Genomic DNA, 20,655 nt, shown 5'->3' with positions numbered 1-20,655 from the left:
GAAGATCACAAAACTAGTCCTTGAAGATCACAAAACTAGTCCTTAAAGATCACAGAACTAGTCCAGCGGCAGCACAGTGATGGATGCCCCTAGGCTTATCCACATAACACCTCTGTTGCGCAAACTGCACTGGCTTCCAGTTTCCTTCCAGGTGCAACTCAAGGTGCTGCTTATTATCTTTAAAGTTCTATATGGCTGAGGGCCAGGTTATAACAAATAACAGAGTTGGAAGGGACCTTGGAGGTCTTCTAGTCCAAACTCCCTGCTCAAGCAGGAGATCCTACTCCATTCCAGACAGGTAGCTGTCCACTCTTTTCTTAAAAGCCTTCAGTGATGGAGCAGCCACAACTTCTGCAGTTATCTGCGGGATCCCTCTTCCTAAGGGCATCTACCCATCCTACCAGTTCAGAGAGGGTGGGCACACTCCTTGTCCCTTCCCTTAAACATTGCCATCGTATGGGATCAGGAAGGGTGCCTTTTCTGTGGCAGCCCCTGCCCTATGAAATGCCTTCCTCTTGAAGCTCGGCAGGCCTCTATCCTCCTAGCCTTCCAAAAAGCATTAAAGATCTGGTCTTAGCCCCAGGTGCTAAGACAGGGTGAGATGGTTTTGAGAGGATTTAACTGAGGGACTGTATTTTGAAAGCTCAGCTTTAATGCCAGGTTTTAAATGTTTATGGTATTAGAAATATGTGTATTATATTGTTTTATTATTGATGTTGTTGTAATTGTGATAGAGAGGCACCCAGAGTTTGATATAAATATTACGAATAAATAAATGTTATAAATCAATCAATCAATCAAAAATAATAGACAATCACTAAACTTGATTTCATTTACGTTTAAAGATAATAAAAATTAAATATAGTGAATATGATTATTCTCAGGGCTTTTTTTCTCGGAGAAAAGGTGGCGGAACTCAAACCTGGCCACGCCCTCATCAAACCCTAGGACCGCCCCTTTAGAGAACAGGAATGCAAGTAAAATTTGGGAGGGGCTATTTCCGGTGTGGGAGGGGCTATTTCCGGTGCGGACGGCCCGGAAAAAGGTGCCGGAACGCGGCGGCTGAAAAAAAGCCCTGATTATTCTCCAGTAGTACATGTAATGATATCAAATTAAAAATTGCAACTTGGGCCTTTCGTCTGCTACTAAGCTTCCTTTAATGTTTACCATGGATAAACCGTGTACTGACACTGATTTTAAACACTAGCTATGTTTCTCACTTCAGACTGTGAAAGACAACTCCACGGGAATTTATAGACGCCAATGTGAATAAATGCCAGTCAGAGAAATTAAAACAGAGATTATGAGCAAATCCCAAATAACCTTCTCTAAACAAAGGTCATAGATAATTTACTAGGAAACCCTCCATTTTTATTTTTTTTTTTTTCAAAAAGTACTATAAAAGGATGGAGGAACTCATCGACCGTGTAATTGTCGTTGATAAAACGATAAACGTCCTTCTCCGTCGAAACATTAGTGAAACGGGCGGTACCAATGACCTGACGACCGTTAGACCTTTCAGACTGGTGACGATCTTTACCACCAACGACTGCATCGTCGGCACGACCACCGAAATAAACCAGAAATTGGGGCCAAAAAAAATAAAAATCCCAATGTATAGATTTCTTTTGACAATTAACTCACATCAATAAATCAATCAATAGCAACAACAACAACGTTTCTATTTCAATGTTGTTTCCCAGAAGACAACATCATTATATAGTGCAGCTGCATTCACTAGGGCTTTTAAATACACAGTCTTGGTTAAAAAAAAGGCCAAAGAATCCTTTAGTTAAGAGTTGGAAGGCAAGACTGAGTTTTATAACACTATGGATGTGGTAATGCATAAAAACATTTTCAATATTTATTACAATATTTAAATTAATCCAGTAAACTTGCAAATTAGTTTAAATACCAATTCTTGGAGGGGGGGAAGGAGTTGTTGGAACAACAAGCTCCTCGCTCTAAGATTTTGTGGCAAGTCCCAACTGATATACAAACTAACTAAACTTTCCCTCAAATAATTTTCTTCACAAATGGAGGAAGGGTCATCCTGTATTTTTCTAGAATTCAATAATAGAGGAAGATATAATTGAAAGCAGGCAACTGTGCAGGTGGAGAAAATAATAAACTGATGAGAGCCTGTTTGGTGTAATGGTTAAGATGCTGGCCTAGAAACCAGGAGACTGGGAGTTCTAGTCCTGTCTTAGCCATGAAAGCTGGCTAGGTGACTTTGGGCCAGTCCCTCTCTCTCAGTCCAACCATCTCACAGGGTGGTTATTCTGGGGAAAATAGGAGGAAGGAGTATTAGCTGTGGTTGCCACCTTGAGTTACTTATAAAAAATAATAAATTGCAGGTAGGCAGGTAAAACATGCAAAAGGTGAAACTGTCACTTTACTTCAAGGGAATGAGACAAGCACATCATCCCTACCCTCCTTTTGTTCTCTGCCATATACAGAGGATGAATCTGCAAGACAGGGCCTCTCTAGCCTGTCTCCATCCCAGTGATGGCGAACCTTTTAGAGACCGAGTGCCTGAACCGCAACCGAAAACCCACTTATTTATCGCAAAGTGCCAGGGCCGCATCAGCATTGTGGTGCCCTCAGGGGGCGCACGGGGGCGTGGCCCACTGGGTGGGCGTGGCCCACTGGGCAGGCTTGGCTGCAGTTGTCATGGCAAACTGGGTGGGCATGGCCACCTCGATGTTGCTCATGGAGGGGACGCCTGCGGGAGCTGGGCAGGGTTAGGGGAGATCCAGGGGGTCTCTGGCAGGTGGGGCAGTGGGCAGGAAGCCCAGCATAGATGGGGAGAAGCACGCAATCCTAGCTGGACTGGGGGGCCATGGCGGCGATGGGGATCCAGCTTTCCCTGCTCGGGGTGGCCTTTGGCTTGCTGGGTGTGGGCGTGCTCTACCACCTCTACTCGATCTTGCTAGCTGACCGCTTCACCTCCTTTGTGCCTGGTGGGGCTGCCGCTCTGGGTGGCGGCGGCGGCCTAATGGACCTGCGCAAGCTACTGGCAGCAGTGGCATGCTTGCCCAGAGGGCTCTGAGTGGCGCCTCTGGCACGCGTGCCATAGGTTTGCCACCACTGCTCTATCCCTACAGAATCTCCATTACAGACTTTCCCCCTCAACAACACAGGGTGGAGGACAGAGAGAATGAGATATCTTGTAACAGGAGCCACTGAAGTCAGTGGGGCTTACAAAAGAATCAGCACACATAACATTCTTTGTGCTTTCTTACCCAGAACAAAGAATGTTATTTCCTTTTTGCAAAAAGAAGGGGGGAAAAATCTTCATTATCCCAGAGATTTGTTTCCATGGTTTATATCCAAACTTCGTGGAAGAAACTAGGTTGAACACACAAACCCTTGGCATTGACATCATTCATAGTTGCATGTTTGCTGAGCTCAGAATTCTACAAAAAAATCTCCCTCCCTGTAAGAATGCCTACAGGCGGTCCTCAACTTACAACCGCTCATTTAGTGACCATTCAAAGGTACAACCGCACTGAAAAAAGTGACTTATGAGCGTTTTTCACACTTATGACCGTTGCAGTAGCCCCGTGATCACGTGAATTCGGGCACTGGGCAACTGGCATGTATTTATGACAATTGCACTGACTCAGGGCCATGTAATCACCATTTGTAACCTTCCCAGTTGGCTTCCGACAAGGAAAGTCAGTGGGAGAAGCCAGATTCACTTAATGATCACAAGTGACTCTCAGATTGATCCAACAAAGGCAATTTTTATTCTCTTGTAAGCAGTATAGAAATATACCAAGCTGACAAGTTGCACTGCCATCGTACACAATTGCGGGATATGTTTTCTGAAGAACTCTCTGGTTAGGCTTAATAATTCCAGGAAAACAGCCTGCGCCAATCACACAAGCGCCTTCAGGACAGTTAGTGTAAAGGTTCTGCTTTTCAGCTGACATCTCCAGAAGAAGCTACACACAAGGAGCTTTCTGAGCTACACTGTTCAGATAATGGCAAAGAGCAACTCTGTAAAACTATCTCTTAGCTGTAACCTCCCCAGCAGCTCCCGGTAATTCCAAAGACCATAGCTGGCGTCCATGGTATATTAGTAGGCTCCAATATTGCAAATAAAAAACTGTTACTACAGATCCAAGTTAAGACAACCCACGGAGAGTATTTTTTTTAACTAATGTCTTTACCTGTTGAAGGCTGGCCTTGTTTAACCCAGGTAGCAAACGTCTGATGGAAATTTTTGTTCTGCTGGAATGTTACTGTAGCTGGAGATCCCATTTTGGTGGCCAGCACTACTTTGGCTCCACTGGGCATGGAGCGTGGTAACGGGCCTACTACAACTTTCTGAGGAGTGGAGACTGTGGTCGCAGTATTGCTAGTTGTAGTAGTTGCAGCCGCTCCACACACGATAGGCACCTGCTTCTGTTGTTCCAGTCGTTTCTAAGAGAGTTAAACATCATGATATCACAAAGAATAGCTTTCATTAATCTATGCAACTGTATCATCATTCTTACCCCAGAATACAAAGGTGGGCAACTTTTGTAATTAAGAGATGTACAGGTGAGAGGGACAAAAAAAAGGGCAAGGTCATATCACTTATATGGGCAAAATGTGGTAGGGGTTGTTTTTTTTTGGGGGGGGGGCGGAGGAATCTATTGTTTCTGTTTTGGCAATCATACCAGACATGGTCCCATGAATCAGAGACGGTAGATTTGCAATCTGGCCTAGAAGTTGCCCATTCCATACTATAGATCAGATAAATTAAGGCTGAATTTCATGCACATATTTTGGAACCAAGTACTATTAAATACAGCTGGACAACTATGTAAATATGCAAATACAACTGTATAAATGTGCAAAGGACAGGCTCAATTACATCATCCTTCAGGATATTCCACTAATTTGAGATAAAATATTTTGTAAAGAAAAGGCCAACTATAACGGACGCAGCTAGCCATTACAAACAAAGTTGCCAAGGACTATTAAAATACAGAAGCTGTTATCCACTGAGGTCTTGACCATATGAGACCTGCTATATTATAATTTAGCAGCTAAGAAATTGAACTACAAAGAGCTCTTTGTTGATTGGTAGCATTTCTGTAACTTGGCGCTTTTAAATTTGAATTTTTGTAGCACCACTGAAGAGTGCTTTAGGACGGCATTCATGAAAAGCAATAAATACATCCATAAGTTAATAAATTCTGACCTGACTGAGATCATAGGATGCTTAAGTCATGGTTTGTGTCAAAGCATCCCCAAACCTGGAAAGCAAATTTTCAACAGCAGCTAAGAGTTGTTTGAGTTGGGAATCCCTGGCCAGTATTTGAGAAGCTTCTTCATACAATTCCTGCTTCTCTTACTCTTGTATCCAGTCCTCCCACTCACTACTTGAAAGAAGGAGCACCGGCACAATTGTTTCGTAGCTTTCTAAGAAAGAGTGGATAAGGAAAGACAGGACCTTTGCTGATTTTTTGAGATTCTATATCTGGGGTCTTCTTTTGCATGGACTGGCAGCATCCAGCACGGTTGGCACCTTTTACTTGAGAAGAGAATTCCTCCAGAGAACATCCAATTCACCAGATTCCGTAACATGGCAGCTCTGGATCCAACCCATTGTAATATGCAGTGCTTGGAACACTCTGTGAAGTCTTTATTATGAAGGTGAAAGTAAAATATTTAAGTACTGAATTGAGAGTGGTTTTTTAAAAAAAATATTGGACTCCAATTCTTTTTAAAAAAAAACAAAAAACCCTTATTTGATACATTTTTAAGACAATAGGGCCTTATGTAAGATTTTAATTGGGTAGTATTTTTTATAGTATACTATAGGCGCTTTGGATAAAGCTGCAATTCTAGGTAACTGAGATGACAAGAGACTTTTATTTTGAACATATGGATCCAGAAGAAGTTGACACAACCCTCTGTGATACGAATCCAGTGGATTGGACCCCTCCACTATTAGGCTAGAGAAAACAGCCACAGAGATTACAGAAGGAAGGGTTTAGAAAATGGTGAACACATCCACGAGGGAAAGGCATTCCCCTCTCAGTAGGAAAAACATGGGACGCTCCCTCTTAAAGAAGCCATCACTTCATCTTTAAAGAACATTTCTGGGAATACGCATATATCTGCAGTGACTTCTGAAATGAAATGGGTCCTCTGAGTCTCTTTCAGACAGGATTCAGTCCCAGATACGGAACAGAAATAGGAAAGCTTGTCCCAGTCTGTATGGGACGAAGTTGCATCAATAAACAAACAATAGCCCTGATCCCAACTGGACAAGACCTGGTGTCTACGAAGAAATGGATAGAAAAAAAACAGTTTCAGACCCCACCCTGGCAAGATGAAGTTGCTGTGTATTAGAAAACTAATAATACAGAAATTAGTTCTAGTTGGAGATTGTGCTACCCCAGACAGAGCTGACCTGCAATCCGAGGGGTTTTCGGGACCCCCCAGCTCCTGCTTCAATAGTAGACAATAGCCGGAATGTTTGCAGAATTGTATTTGATGCATCAACTGTGGTTATTCTTGGATCAGGAGGCACAGTGCCTATTTAGTCCTGCCCTCGTCATCATCTACCTGGATTACTGTAATGATTTCTTGATAGGCTGCCGAGGAAGACCATCTGAAAATTCAGGACCTTGATATCTTTGAAACTGCCGGCTCCAGATTAACTCTGTCCACCCAGTATGAGCTGGGAGAGAAGGCTTCCCAGGGTCTCTTTTACAAGGGAGTGCCATCAGCTTTTTCGGTGATGGTATTCCTTGCTTGGAATACCTTGCTCCTCAGGTCAGAACAAGCTACTCTGTTGGATTTCTGAAAAGATTTGAAAACGCAGGTTCTCAGGAAACCACCTGGGGATAATGAGGATTTCTTTTTCTTGGCCGGTGCACTCAGGGGAGGTTTATTTTTGGAGGCAGCCGCTGGCACAAATCTGAAAACTTTTATCTTCCTTACTTTTGTATTATTTTAATGTAATGTACTAATAATTGATCAAGCTGATTTATTGATTTATTATTTAGATGTATTATGATTTATTTTCATGTGGTTGCTTGATGTCAGCCACTGAGAATTAAGTGGCACACAAGCCATAGCAAGAAAGCAAATAAATACATTCACAACACCGATTACGAAGCGATTTTGTAAATATAGACTTCTGAAACTCTGATATATATATTTCTGTGTGTATATGCAAGAATATTCATACTGTCCTGATGTTGAATGGTTTCTGACACCTTAAATCTTTTATTAATAAGAACAGATAGTTGTATTTGTGTTGCTATACTGTAACATTTAACTAAGAAGTTGGTATGAAATAGCATGTCTGCTAGAGAAGAAAAGACTGAACACTTTCCTAGAGTGCTTAAAAGAACTGGTTTTTTTATGTCCTTGTCAGTAAAGCACGTGAAAAGAGGGGGTTCTAATGAATCTTCCTTTTTCTCATTTTGCTATTATTGCTTGTTTTGTTCATGAATGCCAGGAACCTGTGTTCTGTTTCATTTTATATTTTATATATATTTTATATTAATGCACAACCTGAATTGAGTGAACATTTTGCTTGGAATAGCGAGATGGATGCAACATAAAGAATCAATGACGAGTAAGAGGAAAAGCAAGTGTTAATGACAGTTAATTATCAGACAGATGTCAGCCTTGTGTGCACGTCTCATTCACAGCAGATTAATTCTGTATCAGTGGATATATAAATATATCTAACTAAGAATCCCATTTCCACTCCAACATGGAAGTGTTTCTGATCGCTTACTTGGCGGAATGCCAAAAGCTACATTCACCAGACCCTGCCAAATTATATATTCTGTCAACATTTACCTTAATAGCTTTGCAACATAAATTTGCAGAGGCATACAACCCTGCGGAAAAGCCACCATATTCCACACAATGTGTAATATAAGCAAGTACAACAAATGTCAAAAATCTGAAGTTTTAGATTTAGATTCCCACTAGGAAGTTTCATATATTTTTTACTTATAAGAAGATGTTCAAGGAAGACACACTTCCATGCTAATTTGCTAATTCTACATAAATGCAAACTTTAACAGGTGGGACTTCTAAAAGGCTACCCCACCTGTTGGGCAGCCAATCGGTGCTGTTTGAGTTGAGTCTCCATTTGAGCCTTGAACTCCTCTGCCTTCTTCTGTTCACTAACCTTAGCCTGTTGCTCAACTGCCTGGGCCTTTTCCTTCTCCACCCTGCAAAAAAGAAGTATAGAAAATACTGACCATTATAAAGGAATTACAATTTTTAATCAAGAGAACTAATTTCAAAGCTATTAGTATAGTGCATCTAAGTTCCTGGAATTTTCAAATGTCAACATGATCTACGTTATACATTATTCTTCCTTCTGAAATATTTTATGAGTGCCCTTAAACCTGGTCCTCTCCAAGTCTAGAGGAAACTGGGATCAAATAAAAATTTCCTGCTGGAAGATAAAAAAAAAAAAAAGGAACATCTCATTACATTTTCCATATGTAGTCCCCAGTTGCTCTTCTTATGCCATTCCCATGACAAGAGAATTGGGGAATTTCATTTATATCCTTTAGAACCAACTGTTGACCACCTCTGAATTTAATTCAAGACATTGCCTGCAATATCTGATTTGCCTGCTGCATTAGCTGAACTATTTTAATATCCAGATTAAACAGTTTAGCTAGATGAAACAATGAATGATATAACTTTAGTAAGTGAAGTAGGGGCTTAAAGCTCAAAATCTTAAAAAGATCTTAAAAAGCTCAGAAGGTGCCCAAAATAAAGACAGAGGGAGGCAACCCAATGCATCAATTCTGATTAGCACCACAGAATACTGTTATTGTGGTAGGACTTATGGAATGCATTATACAACAAATATGAAAGGTACTTTATTGCCTTGTGCTAAAATAAGCCCAGCAACTCCTAAAAGCAGCACAAGAAATGAAGACAAAGAAATCATAGGATATAAAACTACAAAATGCAATCGTTATTTATTTATTAAATTTATATGCTGCCCATCCCATTAATAAGGCAAACTTTGATCTCATGATAAGATAAACGGAAAGGGTAGGGATACTGAAATTTGACAAGTTTCCACTTTTCAAAATTTGTATTTTCTTGAGTACAAACAGGTTAAAAAAAAGGAAACCTGGAAAAACTAAACAAGATTTTGGACCTGAGTAGAATGACTAGAAAGCTAGGGAAAGAAAGGGTATACAAAAGAAATTCCAATACATAATTTGATAGATTGTAACTATGCAAGAGAATGAATAGAAATGAAGAAATAGGAAACAAAAGGGATTGTACAGTTTTATTAACTGTAATCAGTTTAACAGCCTCAACAGCTTTTTTTTTTTTTTAGCATTACATTCACTGAAATGAAGAAACAATGGTATCAAGAAGGGAATTTTTTTCCCGTTTGTATTTTCTGAACTGCACTTACAGTTCTGTGATTTTTCTGAGGTTTCAGTTTGTTTGTTAAACCAACTGGCATAACTCAAATAAATACATTCAAATATGTACCTCGGTATAGCTAGAACAGGTTTCAGTTGTCACCTTACCTTTCAGAAAATGCTTTTATCTCCCATAATTCCAACTCCTCCTCTGCCACCCAGGTTTCAATTATGACTGGTCCTGTTTGCTTTGGTGTTTCTGGCCTTTTGGGCCTCAAAGCACTCGATCTAAGACCCTTCCTCTGAGGGGTTGGCGTTTCTGACAAAAAAGCAACGCCAATCAATTCTCAGTTAAATATCAGTATGAACATAGGTCATATTCGTCTGTCTAGGTTATTTGTGTATTTTATACACATGTTTACCTTTGGGGGCCTCTGGAACACCAATAGGACAAATAATTTTCCGTATGCAGTACTCTGATCGAATCCCATATGGCCCAACATCTCTCCGTTTGATTATTTCAGTCGTTGTAATTTCCATTTCTGATGTTTCTAGAAATATATTTGAACATTCATTCACCAATGTAAAAAGACATTACCACAAACGTTAGCTGAAGTTCTGGAGTTTTGGTTTAAAAGCAACACATATAGTTTGTTTTAGCATACGTGCAGAACCCCACCCCCAAACCCATGCTGGTATTTCATATTTAACCTCCATTATTAAGAAAAGTTTTAATCAATTGTGCAATATGTCAGGATACTCTTTACAATTTTGTAACTTTAGGCTTAAGTTACTGATGAGGTAAACCTCAAAATGAAAATGAAATGAAGTACAGAAATGTGACTAATATTACATGTAGCCCTCAACTTATAAATTCCTTTAGTGACCATTCAAAGTTACAACAGCACTGAAAAAGTGATTTATGACTGTTTTTCACACTTACGACTGTTACAGCATCCCCATGGTCACGTGATCAAAATTTGGGCCCTTGGCAATGGCATGTATTTATATGACAGTTGCACTGTCCCGAGGTCATGTGATCACCACTTTCCAACAAGCAAGGTCAATGGGGGAAACAAGATTCATTTAATGACCAAATGATTTATTTAATGATTGCGATGATTCACTTAACGACTGTGGCCAAAAGTCATAAAATGAGAATAAATCACTTCACTGCTTTGCTTAGCAACACAAATTTTTGCTCAGTTGTGGTCGTTAAGTCGAGGACTACCTGCACTCTTATATTTATTTGATGAAAATAGCTGCATGTTTTGAACATAAGATCTTTAAGATAAAACGCAGAATAGCCATAATTTTAAACAATAATTAATAATAATTAAAGAGTAACAGAACAGACAAAAAAAGAAAAGGCTACTGCAATTTCTAACTGCAAAACCTTAAGATGAGAAACAGAAATGTGTTTTCTACCAGCCAGAAAATGAGTAACTCATTGACTAATTCAGAACTCTGCCTTCTATAGCCCTTGAACCAACTTCAAAACCCTTTTGTAAAGCAAATAGTTGTGATCTGTGTCAGAAGGAATCTATAGTAGCCTGCTGCATTTGGAGGCAAGAAAACATCTGCACAGAAGTAGGGGAAAAAAAGGGAAATGCATTTTATATTGTCATGCCCAAACAAATTCTGGTCTGGAAAAGTTCAGTGACAATGATCAAGACTCAATCCCAAAACTCCATGATATTCTCCCTCAGTAACTTCTGGCAAATGCTAAGCAGTGCAGGTTTACCAATTAAATGACTATTATATTAAAAATGAATCCAAATTAAGCAGTATTCTCTTGCAAGCAGTCTATACGTTTGGATTAATTTAATTAATTAAATCTTTATGCCACCCACCTCCTCTACAAGGTGACTCTTGGGTAGCTTACAAGTTATCAAACAAGTAAAAATAATAATTAAAACATTAAAAATTATACAGAATAAAATATTATTAAAAACTGTACTGAAACCAAAACTAAAAGAGTTTTAACTGGTTTTGCACTGGTTTTTACATTGTTTTTTTTAAATTATTTTGAGGATTGATTTTTAAACTGATATCTGTCTTGTGTATTCTGAAGCTCTGCAAATCGACAAAGATGCTTATGATATTTCGGACCATAACAAAAAGTTATCATTCAGTTCCAAGATACTGGCTCAACCACATACCCTGGGCCCAAAGCTTGGCCATAAAAACAGGTCTTTAGGGCCTTACAGAGAACCAGTAGGGACAGAGATATCTAATCTCCAGGAAATTATGTTATCCTGAACTCCCAATATTGATGGAATACTAAAGGATTGAAAGACTTAATAAAAAATGAGCCTGACCAGCTAAAAATCAAGTTACAGGTTATATTTATATTCAGATATAATGTCTTAATAAGCAATGCTTTATGGAAATGAGTATCAAGAACTTGGCTCCCAAGTCTGTTAAACCAGCATTATTATAATATTCCAACAGGTAAAATGCAGCTCTCTATAAAAGAACAATGGAAGCCAGTTTGTCATTTTAGTTCATACGAAGTACTTTAACCAGTTCCCCCAATTTAGACCTCACAGAAAAGTCATGGTTAAATGAAATGTGCTGTCTTTTATGCTTGAGTTTGGTTTCTAATACCAGGGAATGCTTTCCTCTGAAACCAATGTCAGCATGCTTTGAATTTTCTGTTCAACAGAATCCAGGTATGATGCAATTCTAGAAAGTGCCAATGGCCGGCATTTCTGGATATCTTCTTTGTAATTAATATCTTCCTCTTGCTATATAAATTGTTTTAGTCTGTGCTTAGTAGTGTGACCATAGTTTCCTGTTAAATCATGGACTGAAATTAGTTTCAGTTTCATTCATATTCATCCAAATATAATATATTGGGAACAAAAAGTGTAATATAAATATAAAGTAACCCAAAACAGAATTCCATAAAAATAATTGATTTCAGAGTTCTAGTTCCCATAATATATTACACATTTTGCAAAACTGTTTAATTAATCCAGATTTCTGAAAGTCAACTCTACCTGTCCGTGTAGTTCCTCCTCCTGGTGGCGGTTTGGCAGCCATGTCATCCCACTTTAGGCATGCCCACAGTAACCTCAACATGAGGCTAACCCCTGCCAAAGATTTTACAGTCTGAAGTCGGTACCTGGGAAAAAACCAAAAAGTAATTCATTGGCTGGCCACCTTCAATATCCTAAAAGAAACAGCTTAAATGCCATAGATCTTCTGAGATAAAAATGTTTTTCTTTCAATCATAGTTAAAAATGGAGTGCACTTTCACATATAGAAGCACACATAGTACTAGCAGTCATTACAGACAGTCCTTGATTTACAAGCATTCGTTTAGTGACCGTTCGAAATTGCAATGGCACTGAGAAAAGTGAAATTTTTCACACTTATGACCGTTGTAGCATCCCCATGGTCACATGATCAAAATTTGGACACTCAGCAACTGGCTCATATTTATAATAGCTGCAGTGTCCCGGGTCATGTGATCCCCTTTTGTGACCTTTGACAAGCAAAGTCAAGGGAGAAGCCAGATCCACTTTGCAACTGTGTTACTAATTTAACAACTGCAGTGATTCACTTAACAAAGGTGGCAAAAAAGTCGTAAAATGGGGCAAAACTCACTTAACAAATTTCTCACTTAGCAACATAAATTTTGGGCTCAATTGTGGTCACAAGTCAAGGACTACCTATAATTCTGTATCATAGCTCAGCACTGGATATCAGAGTTTTCCACCCGTCCTTTTGATTAATCTTAAAATAATAATTTGTTTGCAGTGTTCATTTCTTTAGGCTGCATTCATTCTAAGAGCCTCAAGTTAAAAACAATGGGATTTCAGGATATTTCTACTTTCTAGTTTTTGGTCTCAGTGGGTACTTTTCAGGATATTTAATCCCTACAATTGCATACCCTCTGCAAACTCTCCTTCTTCATTATCACTCCACATATCAGATGCAAAAAACTGCCAAATTTGCATTAGATACAAGGTTCCCTACCCCAATACTGTTCCATATCCTGACCGAGAAGCAGCCAATAAATCTTTCTTTCTAAATACATGTACAAGGAATATTATTCTCCTGTTAAGTACAGGTCCAGTATCTAAGGGACAAAATCATAAGTAATTAAGATTTTTAAGTGATGAAGGGGACTTCCGGTTCCGGTACGCGGCGACGCCGGTCGTGTCTGGAGACTCATCTCCACTCTGGCCGGGTTTTCTTCGCCGGTAGACCCTCTAGTGGGTCGAAAGTCGCCCTGGAGGGGCGACCACCGAGGAGGAGGCTTGCTGGTGGGAGGGTGGCAGCTTCTCCCGTGGCTCCAGCTATTTCCTTAGGGCCGACGGAGCAAAGATCGTCCTGCAAGATGGCCGATTACCCTGCTGCACCAGCCGAAAGTCACAATTACATCTAAGCGTAATAGACCCACCGCGGATGATCCGGGTGAGACCCCTTCTGCTCCTCTCTTCACCCTATTCTGTTTTTTTATTGCCTGTAAAAGCTTTGTTGGAATTATTTCCCTGTCTTGAAAAAGCAGCTTTTGTATGCATGGGAACAAAGGCGCTGAACAAAAGGATAGAACAAAAAATTTTAAAGACTACACTTTATTCTCATTTACTTTGGGGTACATAAAAAACTCTTTTCTGAGCTGTACTATTATTTTATACTGGAAGATTATTTCTTTTTCCACTTTTTCCTTTAAAAGACAGAAAAAAGGGGGGAAAATGGTGTCTGGAAAAGATTTTTTAATCTACTGAGAACATCTAGTGGCGAAAAGTTAACATTGCAACTGCTGATTATTGTTTGGAGATGAGAAGGACTTGACCTTCAAACTATTCTTGAAGAGAAAAGATAAGCTGATGCAGCTGTGGGAATTGTGTGGGTGGATATTTCTTAAGTTTTATTAATTACAGCCTCCACTAAAAAAATAAAGGGATTATCTTCAATTACTATTAAAATGGAGAAACCTTATTCACAATTAAACTTAAACTTATATTGGAAAAGATTTCTACAAACCAAAACATACTAGAAGAGGAATCAATTGAGATCAAAGAGGAATTTATTTTACCTTACAAGCATCACATCTATATCTTTGAGGATCAGAAAAATCAAAGACTGAGATTTGATCCTTTAAAGCAATGAGGCTTTAAGGATAAGAGAAATAGATGTCCAATGCAGAGGTCAGGATGCTTTTTATTGTCTCAAATGATATTACAAGCAACAAAGAGAGACCTATCGGCTGAAAGGGAAGCTTTATTATGGAAACCTGCCTGGCACAAAAAGAAGGCCAGAACAAGACTGAAAAGAGAAATTTAAAATTATATGTAATGGATCAAAGGCACTGTAGAGCTATGGATTGATTTAAGGACTAAGATTTTGAGTTAGAACTAAGAGAAAAATGGGTGATTATTAGAATATATATATTAAATAGATTAAGAATGTATTTTTTGGAATAATAGGTTTATTTGTATGAAAACTATTATGTAATGGAATGAAGAAAATTGAAGAGTGTTTTAGATTTGGATTGACTTAATAATTGAATGTTAATTTAATAAGATGATCTTTTTGTTTGATAATATGAATGTTATTAGGTATGATAATTAATTGGATGAAATTTGAATCTCGTCCAATGGACTGAAATGATTTAAGGTTTGATATTATCTTGTAATCTTAAAGAGATTGATTGATTGATGGATTAGATATGTATAGGATAGACTAATATTTTATTTTAATTAGGAGATATTAGTGGAAGAAGAAATAAACAAGACTTATGATAAAATTAAGGAACTAGAATATACCTGGAAGGGATACCTGAATTGATAATGTGTTTATTTAAAGTTAAATTTGATTACGGTAATTGTAAATTCATAAAGCTCCAAAACAGGTTTAGGATTAATAGAAATTTAAATTAGAAATGACTATTTTAAATATATTAAGCTATTTGAGGGAAATAGAGAAGGAACATTTGATGTATTGATTTGAGTTATTCATATATGGTTTTATTTCTGGAGGTTTGATTACCCCAGCACCACGGTGTGTCTTGAGCACTTTGTTCTAAGAATTAAAAAACCAATGAAATTTGTTTAAAAAAAAAAAGATTTTTAAGTGATGACAATTAAGTACTGGATTATAATACATTCACAACATATGCACAACCAAATCTTCTCCCACTCAGTGTTTCCATTTTTTTAAACATTGTTATAACACTGTACCTCCAAGTGATGCCAAAAGTTGGTCTTGGCGATGGGTAAGGCCAGATGTCCAAAGCAGGCTTAGCAGTATAGTTGAAACAAGGAACTTCTCTAATCCCTCCTCTTCTTGCCAACTTCTTCAAGTCATCGCTGGGTAAAACAAATATGCTCTTTTTGCTGCTTTTAGTAACAAACTTTCTATAAGACGGCAATGCTGTTCCAGAACGAGTTTTTTTAGGTCTTGTAAATTTCATTAGTTTCACTTTGTTCCGTGTGGAATATTCCTTGCTGACTGTCATAGAAGTCAACAATGTTCCACTCGGGGTGGTTAAGGAATCAGTCACTGTCGTCGTAACCACGGTTTTACTATGCTCTTTTACAGAAATAACATCGGTACTACTGTTGGTTGTGGGAGTGGTAAGCTTTGTTACAGTGGTGGTGGTTGTGGTTGTTATAGTGGATATGGAACAATTTTCAGTTGATGACATCACACGTTCTTTATCCTCCTTGACTGCTGAAAGCTCTGACATTTTACAAACAGTTTTTGATTCTGTAGAAATGGTAGACGTGGTGGTCACTTCTGTCACAACTGCTTTCACTGCATTTTCTCCATTGGTGTTTTTAATTCTGTGTGTCTGCAGTCCATTCTGATCAGGAAAGTCGTTACTCAAACTAGATTCTTCGCATGAAATTACAGGCGAGAGGGCAGCTTTCTTAACACACGAAGACTCAATTTCCATGCATTCTGTTTCACTACTTATACTGTTCTCGTTACAGGAATGGACAGCTGTGATGGATGCATCATCAACCGGACTAGATCTTTCAGAAGAACACTGCTTTCTTCCACTATCTTGAGATGTATCCCCCTGAGGTAAAACACCACCTCTAGAATCACAGTTGGGATCCACAGAACTCCCCATAGAAAACTCATTGTCTGAATTTCTTCTCTCATCCACATCTTCCACAGCGATATCTCCATTCATAAATGGTTTTACAGATTCATTAGAGGGAAATGTTTTACCTAGCAGATTGTTTTTATTAATATTATTGACTTTAGAGTCAAGATTACTCTCAGCTTCTGCAAGAGCTTCTCTTTTTAAGCATTCTTCATTTGGTAATACTTTAAAATCAGCATCTTTTCCATTCATCTGATATGTTGCTGACTTTCCTCTGTCCATCTGGACATCATGTTCTCCATTTTTATTGTTGTTTTTATCAGCAATGCTTTTAATCTGATCGATGCACTTGCTTATGGAAGTTGGAGGATCACACTTTGCCTGCTCTAGCTTTTTACCATTTGTTTCAGCAATTTTACAGTGTGTAATTTCATCAATGATGTTTTCTCCTATGATGTCAGGAATCTGGGCTTCAAATGCCTTTTCTGAAATAAGCTCAGTTCGCAATGATTTCAGACCTTCAAGGTCTTGCTTGGGATTTAATGCAATCTTTGGTTCAGATGCATCTTCACTGCTTTTAGGTAGACTCGCATTTATGTTATTTGCTGCATGATGATCCTCTAAATTACAAGCTTCTACAGAATCACAGCCCTGATTTTTAGTTTTCAATGTTTCATTTTCTTTCTTAATGAGAGATGCAGTGTCTTTTTCACAGTTCTGTTCAATTCCTTCTGGCTGTATATTATCTTCACAATTAGGTCCTGTGATTTCCTCTGAGCTTTTTTCATTGTCCTCTAACACACTGCATTTGGTTGATTCTTTATTGTCTATTGCTTGAGAATGTTCCATGGTTGAATTATCATCCTCCTTACTCAGCATTTTATTTTTCTCTGTATCCACTGGTTCAGAAGCACTTCCATGAGCATTTGCTGCTACCAAACATTGAGTATCTGAGCACTGATCGGAAATGAGGTCTGATTCTTCATCTAAAAGTCTATTCAAGCAAGACAAGGATTGGACTGATTCACTGTTTTTATTGAAGTGGATATTGTTAGGTGACAAACAGTCTTTAACAGGATCTTCAGATTGCTTTGTACCTAAACTATGGGCTCTCTTTTCATCTGTTTCTGCCTTAACTAATGGTAGAGCATCTGTATTCCTTTGTGGACTCAGAGATTTACAATCTGAGGAATTGGAAGCAGCTTTAAGTTTAATTCTTTCTAATCGCTGCTTTTCCTCTAGTGTAAATTGTTTTACTCTTCTTTCAAGTAGTCCATCTAATTTTGATGTTTTCACTTTCCTTTTGTAACATGTCCTTAAGTGAAAACCTTCACTAACATTTATTAAATCTGCACTGATTGGAGTTTCTTCACATTTGGGGGAAGTATCCATTTTTACTTCATCTATTTCCATAGGTTCTTCCTTGATGTCTTTATCATTTTCACAGATTCCTTTTTCATCTATAAAGAATAATGTTTAATCAGTAGGACACTTTATTATTTAACACATACTAACAAACCCAAGTCAGAGCTCCCCAACCAGGACAGCTTCCAATTATATAACTTATTCCCATCATTATGTACAGCAGGGGTAGGGAACGATTGCCCCTTTATGACATGTGCCTGGCTCAGGAATTCTGGGAGTCAAAGTCCACAGGTCATAAAGGGGCCATCGTTCCCCACCCTTATGTACAGCATCAACAATAGTCGAACTAGGTAGAGAATCCTGGAAGTCCGAAATCCCCCATTTGGAATGAATTCAGACTGAGGAAGGCTAATCTAAATTGTGACTGATCACATATTCTTTTGCAACAATATATGCAGGCATATGGAATTAATAAAGCACTCTGTTTCTACCATGAATACCGTAATTATTTTCTCTAGATTGTCTTCAAGTAAACATTGCACACATAAACATCTCACTCAATCATGAAAGGTTAGATGTTTATTATTACCTTCCTTTGCATGATCTGGTTTTTCAAAAAGTCCGTCAATTTCAGGCTTTTCTTCATTTAGTTCATTTTCTTCCTTGGTTTGACTTTTCTTTGTGGTCTCAGAATGTTCAGTTTCTTTTTGGTCCTTTTTATGTGGTTCATGGAAGTTTTTTATTCTATTTTTCAAAGAACAGTGCTCTACTTTTACTTTTGCTGGATTTTTCCTTTTATCCAGTTCGTGCTGTTGTTCTGTGATAGCAGCAGTATTGTTCTTTGCTGATAAAAACATATGCAGATACTCATATTATTTTGGTCACTTTGTCAGTATAAGCCTCTAACAGAGGCTTTCAAAAGACTTACTCCAAGCCTAGTACTATATTCAGAAATAGGACTACTACAATTACAGTAGAACAGTTTATTTCTTCTCCTGAAATGCAATTTTCTTTTATAGTAATGTTACTGATCATTTCCCAATAGGATCTTAACACAGGTAATTCATTAAACCTGACTATCAATTTTTTTTTATTTTAATCAAAAACATAGTTATTTCTGTATCAATAACAATTAGAAAATGACATCGTTAACAAGCTTGTTAACAATTTTGTTTGCAAAAAGATTCTGATCTTGTAGAGGCTCTCACTAGGAAAAACAGAGGTGATTTTGTCCCTTTTCCTGCTGCTACAGTACTTTCTTTCCTACCATGCCAAAAGACCCCCTAACCTCCCAGAACAGATTTTCTGATCACATCAGAAAGGGAGAAAATAAATAAAAACTATTTTCATTTATGGAAACAGTCTACTTGTCAGAGTCTGCTCTATATAGCTTTGAATCGATTACACTGGGGTTAGGGTACATTACTAAAATCACAAAATTTCTCTTTAATTACAAAATTTAATGTAGTTAAATTGACCAGCTGTAGAAATTTGACATGAAACCAAATTACTGTAGTTTGCTTCTTCCATTATTTATAAAATTAAGATCCTTATGTGAATAATTAGCAACATTTTATAGCAACACCATATTTAATTGATAGAAACAATTTTACAGATATGTTTTTCTCCTAAAATGCTTGCTAGAAAGAAATTAAAATAATATTACAATATTGCTTGAAAATAAATAGTGAAAATTGGTGTTTGATATTTTAAACTTCACTTCATATTTCAAAATCATAGCTATATGTTGGACTGGTCAGTTATAATAAATGTAATGAAATAATAAAAAAAGATAATGACAATTTCCAGCACTTACCAAGTAGTAACTTTCTATAACTGACATTAGTATCTCCAGGTAATCTGGGTACAAATCTATGAACATGTGTTTTACTAATCCATATCCATCCACCATATCCTGTTACTCTATATTCTTCTCCTTTTTGTTTCCAGACCTATGAAAAAGATGAAATATATTTTCTTAATTTTTATATGAATTTGCAGCCTTACAACACATAAAATATGGTTTTGAAATAAAAGCCACAATTTTCTTTTTTTTCTTAGAAGTTAACGCCTTATCCATTCAAGTTTTAAACAATCTTTTGCTTGGCAATTTAATTTTTACAATGAAAAGTCGCATAGCACTTTAGAAATAATTGGTTAGGAGTGCACATATCCTCCAGAGCAAACTGCCTCTGCCTAAAACAAAAATCCTTTTCATCAGAATGAAAAGATGACAATATTAGTCAGGTTTCTTGAGCATAAAAAACAGCTAGCTTTAGAAAAAAAATAAAACTGTCTTATGTCTACTCTAAGAATTCAGCTAACGCTGAAATGGAAAGTTTATCTAGGTTTGGTGCAAATAGAGGTGCCTTAGTTAACAGCCACTCTTCACTGCCAGAGGTTAGTATACCAGGAGCAGACATATGACTTCAAAAAGGCAGACAAGTAATCTTAAACCCTGATTTCTCTAGTTTCCTTGGGAGTTCAAACAATGCTTAGGTTCTCAACTCTGATTAACTCAAACAGTAATTGGCAAGATATTTAAAACAGAATGTTTGTCTGCTCCTTATTACCTTGCTAAAGGGATTGATCAAGAACATTCTCTCCTAAATTACGTGATTGTTAGCACTGAATACTGTTTTAGTGGTAACAATACATCTATCCCTTGTTTAGCTTGATCATCTAGGTTAGCAATCATTTGCAAATATGACAGCATATAACAGTAATTAAAAATTCATTTCAAGCCAATGCATACATGTGTAATCAAATTTCATCTGCTTGACAACAATGAGTAACACCGGCATACTGCACAACAGAATTTTAACTGAATGAGACCGCACCAGTCAG

At 37.7% G+C, this 20,655-nt stretch overlaps 1 protein-coding gene across 1 annotated transcript in view; it reads right to left on the bottom strand.

Annotated features, from left to right (window-relative positions):
• Positions 1–20,655, bottom strand: part of BPTF (bromodomain PHD finger transcription factor) — an 82,299-nt gene that overhangs the window by 28,824 nt on the left and 32,820 nt on the right. The window contains exons 11-18 of the mRNA XM_029283533.1: positions 19,625–19,760; positions 18,398–18,652; positions 15,569–17,903; positions 12,377–12,501; positions 9,794–9,922; positions 9,540–9,690; positions 8,159–8,201; positions 4,179–4,431 (exon numbers count right to left, since the gene is read on the bottom strand). Of these exons, the coding sequence (XP_029139366.1) occupies positions 4,179–4,431; positions 8,159–8,201; positions 9,540–9,690; positions 9,794–9,922; positions 12,377–12,501; positions 15,569–17,903; positions 18,398–18,652; positions 19,625–19,760 (3,427 nt within the window). The remainder of the gene's footprint in view (positions 1–4,178; positions 4,432–8,158; positions 8,202–9,539; positions 9,691–9,793; positions 9,923–12,376; positions 12,502–15,568; positions 17,904–18,397; positions 18,653–19,624; positions 19,761–20,655) is intronic.

The sequence above is a fragment of the Protobothrops mucrosquamatus genome, unplaced genomic scaffold, assembly GCF_001527695.2.
Source record: "Protobothrops mucrosquamatus isolate PMUCROS unplaced genomic scaffold, P.Mucros_1.0 scaffold124, whole genome shotgun sequence".
NCBI classification, from domain to species: Eukaryota; Metazoa; Chordata; class Lepidosauria; order Squamata; family Viperidae; genus Protobothrops; species Protobothrops mucrosquamatus.
The sequence above is the reverse complement of the archived record's forward strand: the minus strand, read 5'-3'. Positions and strand labels throughout refer to the sequence as shown.